Source organism: Onychostoma macrolepis, chromosome 09 (genome assembly GCF_012432095.1).
Source record: "Onychostoma macrolepis isolate SWU-2019 chromosome 09, ASM1243209v1, whole genome shotgun sequence".
Lineage (NCBI taxonomy): Eukaryota > Metazoa > Chordata > Actinopteri > Cypriniformes > Cyprinidae > Onychostoma > Onychostoma macrolepis.
Window position 1 is genome coordinate 20,884,487 of NC_081163.1, and position 5,946 is coordinate 20,890,432.

At 55.8% G+C, this 5,946-nt stretch overlaps 1 protein-coding gene across 1 annotated transcript; it reads right to left on the minus strand.

The window, feature by feature from the left end:
• Positions 1-2,149: 2,149 nt before the first annotated feature.
• Positions 2,150-5,564, minus strand: LOC131546667 (testis-specific gene A8 protein-like). The gene is made up of 3 exons (XM_058786442.1): positions 5,543-5,564; positions 4,196-4,278; positions 2,150-3,089 (listed from the first exon to the last, which is right to left on the minus strand). Exons 1-3 carry the CDS (start codon positions 5,562-5,564, stop codon positions 2,478-2,480), a joined length of 717 nt encoding a protein of 238 aa, XP_058642425.1. The 3' UTR covers positions 2,150-2,477.
• Positions 5,565-5,946: the final 382 nt, after the last annotated feature.

The window sequence follows — 5,946 nt, forward strand, 5'->3', positions numbered from 1 at the left end:
TAGCTTTTGACCCTTATAAAGGGAGTTTGAGTGTGCAGTATGTGTCTGTTGTACACAGAATTGCTGTGTATATTTTTCTGTTGACTGAGAAAGTGAGACTCACATCACCTGCGTTTGCTCATCTGTAAACAGTTCAGAGCAGGAGACTGAACAGCCAATCAGCACACAGCAACAAACTGACAAAACAGCCTCTAATGAGGCTTCAGGTCTACCACAAACGTAAAACGAAGCTTTTACTACTTCATAAGAGAGAGAGAAAAACCAGTCTATTCCCAATATGGATACTAGGTGGCAGCAGACACACATTAACAGCTTCAAGAGACTCACCAAAACATTTCCGTCATCTTTCAGACCTGTGAGGTGTCATTGTCCTTTCAACTGCGCTTTGGCAATGAAGTCTAAACTTGGTCTAAACCGTTTTCAGTGAATTGATGTATAAATATTATAATAATACTTTCAAATAAATATTAAAACAAATAACATGCTTTAATAAGACCCACGCAAGTAGCCTAGATCAGTTCATCAACATTCAGATATAAACATAAAAATGTATTAAATAGTTTTATGACTCTTATTTGAATGTATTTTAACTACCTCTGTTAGATAATAAATATAATGGTATGTTATTTATGACCGTTATTACAAAAGGGTGCCTTTACCTTTTATTCAGTGTTTTTTGTTTTTCTCTCATTTTAGAACCATCAAAGCAATGAAGACTTGGAAATAATAGGATGCAAGGTCTTAGAAGGAGCCTTTTTTAAAGGCTTTTTCAAAATGTTCGCTGAAGCCCCTACTATCTGTCATTACTAATGTCTAGACCTGCTGAGAAATCAAGACAATAGCAACAATAACAGTCTGCATCGGGGGGTTTACAAAGAGTTACTCACCCATCCATGTTTCAAATAATATTACTGGCTGATGCTGAATGGTTCTGTGGCATATGAGTAGAAAACATCAAAATTCAACAGATTTATTACTAATAAATCTATTTATGTCTCTCTCTCTTTATACAATAAACATAGGCTATATATGGAATTAGTACTATTGCTAACCCACATTATTCATCCAATTAACAACCAAAGATCTAGGGACACATTTACAATTTTAACTAAATATAACTATTTTTTTGTAGAGGTGCTTGATTGTTGTCTATATTTTATTTGGTTAGAAGTCATTATCATTTCACACTATAACACAGCTCTTTGACAGAGACAGAATACTTAGGTTTATTAAATACAGCACTTGTGGAATGTACCGTAAGACACAGTGTACAGAGAGAATTCAAGCTTTTTTTGGGGACTGAAAATCAGATTTGACAAATCTTACAGGACAAAACTCTTTCAGAGCACTTTTTCTGAAAAGCACATTGCCATGCTGTTAACAATAAAACTTAAGAATTGGTTATGTATTCAACTGTGTGAATAAAATTAATGCATGAGTGGTTTTAGTGTTAAGAGTACACAACATTTCTGCAGTAACCAATAACATTAGGTTCATAGTTATAATTAAAGTTACTGTGTAGATGTGAATTATTTCAGGTGCAGGACATCAGTGAAGTCAAACACATCTGAAGCAAAAAGAAATGTTTACCTTCAGTCTAACATTTTAAGGAGTTTGGTAAGATATAAGCTAGGGGAGCAAAAATGATCACATTAAACAGATTCATGCATGTCTGAAACATTTCAGTGTCTTTTTGACACTCTGAAATGTGTTCAGCCAAAGTCACTTGTTTAATATTATGTGCAACAGAGATCACAGAGGTAAAATGTTAACTGAGGAAAATACTGTAAACTGCTATTGTTAGCAATTTATATGAAGCCATTGTGTCAAAGCACCAAACTGTGACTGTCACAACCCAGCGGCACCTGGTTCAAATTCACCTTCTGAGTGGCCACAACAATCCCCCAAAAACCTGCACCACAAACACAAACAGCAACACACCTTCATGAGACAGCTGAAAAACATTACAGAGATTTCAGGAGGTAAAATGTGATTGTAGTAAAAATTGTCACAATGCAAAAAAAATTCTAAGGGTCCAATAATAAGTTACTTTACTTGTATTATATATATTATGGCATTTTAGTGGTACGTAAAATAAATTTGTCACGGGTTGGGAGGAACGAAGACTCAAGTGCTGGCAAAAGGAATCTTCTTTATTTACAAATTATAAAAATAAACACAAACACAACTGAAACCACCCCGAAGGGGAAAAAGCCAGAATAAACAAGCACTGAAAACAAAACATACACGAGGCACAGGGTAGACATAAGTCACAGGCATTACCTGGCACAAAAGTGAGACAAACGAGCCCAGAACAGAAAACACAGGGAGCTTAAGTAGGGACGGCAATCAGGAACACAGCTGGGGCAAATGAAACAATGAGGTGAGTGGAGTTTGGGGAATTGAATCCGGGAGACAGTGACCTCTGGTGGTGAGAGGGAGCATTGTGGACCCGGATTCATGACAGGACCCCCCCTCTAAGGAATGGCTTCCAGACATTTCCAAGCACCCAACCAGGGGGATGGCCAGGCGGGAACGGAGCAGGGGAAGGGGAGGGATGGGGGCCAGGTCCATGTGCTGGTGGGGGACCTGGGGACTGAGGCAGCGCCGGCGGGATGGGGACCCAGGGCAGAACCAGCGGCCACCACAGCAGTGTGCGGAGCTGCCACCCTGAAACGGGCAATGGCTGGCTCTGCTGCTTCGGGAGCCTTGTGAACGGGCGCCGCCGCCTCGGGAGGATCATGAGCGGGCGCCGCCGCCTCAAGAGGATCATGAGCGGGCGCCGCCGCCTCAAGAGGAACGTGAGCGAACACCGCCGCTTCGGGAGAATCGGGAGCTTTGTGAGCGGACACCGCCGCCTCGGGAGCATTGTGAGCGGGCGCCGCCGCCTCGAGAGGAACGTGAGCGAACACCGCTGCTTCGGGAGAATCGGGAGCTTTGTGAGCGGACACCGCCGCCTCGAGAGGAACGTTGTGTGCGGACACCGCCGCCTTGGGAGGGCCGCGAGCGGACACCGCCGCCTCGGGAACCCTGTGTGCAGACACCGCCGCCTCGGGAACCTTGTGTGCGGACACCGCCGCCTCGGGAGCCTTGTGTGCGGACACCGCCGCTTCAGGGATCCTGTGAGGATCGTGAGCGCCACCGCCGCTGAACCTTGTGAGCGGACACCGCCTGAACCTTGTGTGCGGACACCGCCGCCTGAGCCTTGTGTGCGGACACCGCCGCTTCAGGGATCCTGTGAGGATCGTGAGCGGCACCGCCGCCTGGAACCTTGTGAGCGGACACCGCCGCCTCGAACCTTGTGTGCGGACACCGCCGCCTCGGGAACCTTGTGCGGACACCGCCTCGGGAACCTTGTGCGGACACCGCCTCGGGAGGACTGCGGCGGACACCGCCGCCTCGGGAGGACTGCGGCGGACACCGCCGCCTCGGGAACCTTGTGTGCGGACACCGCCGCCTCGGGGCGATCGTGAACGGTTACCGCCATTTCGACGATCGTGAACGGCTACCGCCGCCTGAACCTTGTGAGCGGACCCGCCGCCTCGGGAACCTTGTGTGCCGACACCGCCGCCGGGGATCCTGTGAGGATCGTGAGCGCCACCGCCGCCGGGGCGATCGTGAACGGCCACCGCCGCTGACGATCGTGAACGGCCACCGCCGCCTGGAACCTTGTGAGCGGACACCGCCGCCTCGGGAACCTTGTGCGGACACCGCCGCCTCGGGAACCTTGTGCGGACACCGCCGCCTCGGGAACCTTGTGCGGACACCGCCGCCTCGGGAGGACTGCGGCGGACACCGCCGCCTCGGGAGGACTGCGGCGGACACCGCCGCCTGAACCTTGTGTGCGGACACCGCCGCCTCGGGGCGATCGTGAACGGTTACCGCCATTTCGACGATCGTGAACGGCCACCGCCGCCTGGAACCTTGTGAGCGGACCCGCCGCCTCGGGAACCTTGTGTGCCGACACCGCCGCCGGGGATCCTGTGAGGATCGTGAGCGGCCACCGCCGCCTCGGGGCGATCGTGAGCGGCCACCGCCGCTGACGATCGTGAACGGCCACCGCCGCCTCGGGAACCCTGTGCGGACACCGCCGCCTCGGAACCTTGTGTGCGGGCACCGCCGCCGGGGATCCTGTGAGGATCGTGAGCGGCCACCGCCGCCGACGATCGTGAACGGCCACCGCCGCCTCGGGAACCTTGTGTGCGGACACCGCCGCTTCGGGGATCCTGTGAGGATCGTGAGCGGCCACCGCCGCTTCGGGACGATCTTGAACGGCCACTGCCGTTTCGGGACGATCGTGAATGGCTACCACCGCCTCGGGAACCCTGTGTGCTGACCCCGCCGCCTCGGGAACCTTGTGTGCGGGCACCGCCGCCGGGGATCCTGTGAGGATCGTGAGCGGGCACCGCCGCCGAGAGGATCGTGGCGGGCACCGCCGCCGAGCCTTGTGAGCGGACACCGCCGCTTCGGGAGCCTTGTGAGCGGACACCGCCGCTTCGGGAGCCTTGTGAGCGGACACCGCCGCCTCGAGAGGATCGTGAGCGGGAACCACCGCCTCGAGAGGATCGTGAGCGGGAACCGCCGCCTCGAGAGGATCGTGAGCGGGAACCGCCGCCTCGAGAGGATCGTGAGCGCGAACCGCCGCTTCGGGAGCTTTGTGAGCGGGCACCGCCGCCTCGAGAGGATCGTGAGCGGGCACCGCCGCCTCAGGAGCTTTGTGAGCGGGCACCGCCGCCTCGAGAGGATCGTGAGCGGGCACCGCCGCCTCAGGAGCTTTGTGAGCGGGCACCGCCGCCTCGAGAGGATCGTGGCGGCCACCGCCGCCGACGATCGTGAGCGGCACCGCCGCCTCGGGAGCATTGTGAGCGGGCGCCGCCGCCTCGAGAGGAACGTGAGCGAACACCGCTGCTTCGGGAGAATCGGGAGCTTTGTGAGCGGACACCGCCGCCTCGGGAGCATTGTGAGCGGGCGCCGCCGCCTCGAGAGGAACGTGAGCGAACACCGCTGCCGGGAGAATCGAGCTTTGTGAGCGGACACCGCCTCGGGAGCATTGTGAGCGGGCGCCGCCTCAAGAGGAACGTGAGCGAACACCGCTGCTTCGGGAGAATCGGGAGCTTTGTGAGCGGACACCGCCGCCTCGAGAGGAACGTTGTGTGCGGACACCGCCGCCTCGGGAGGACCGCGAGCGGACACCGCCGCCTCGGGAACCCTGTGTGCAGACACCGCCGCCTCGGGAACCTTGTGTGCGGACACCGCCGCCTCGGGAGCCTTGTGTGCGGACACCGCCGCTTCAGGGATCCTGTGAGGATCGTGAGCGGCACCGCCGCCTGAGCCTTGTGAGCGGACACCGCCGCCTCGGGAACCTTGTGTGCGGACACCGCCGCCTCGGGAACCTTGTGTGCGGACACCGCCACCTCGGGAACCTTGTGTGCGGACACCGCCGCCTCGGGAGGACTGCGAGCGGACACCGCCGCCTCGGGAGGACTGCGAGCGGACACCGCCGCCTCGGGAACCTTGTGTGCGGACACCGCCGCCTCGGGACGATCGTGAACGGTTACCGCCATTTCGGGACGATCGTGAACGGCTACTGCCGCCTCGGGAACCTTGTGAGCGGACCCCGCCGCCTCGGGAACCTTGTGTGCCGACACCGCCGCTTCGGGGATCCTGTGAGGATCGTGAGCGGCCACCGCCGCTTCGGGACGATCGTGAACGGCTACCGCCGTTTCGGGACGATCGTGAACGGCCACCGCCGCCTCGGGAACCCTGTGTGCGGACACCGCCGCCTCGGGAACCTTGTGTGCGGGCACCGCCGCTTCGGGGATCCTGTGAGGATCGTGAGCGGCCACCGCCGCTTCGGGACGATCGTGAACGGCTACCGCCGCCTCGGGAACCTTGTGTGCGGACACCGCCGCTTCGGGGATCCTGTGAGGATCGTGAGCGGCCACC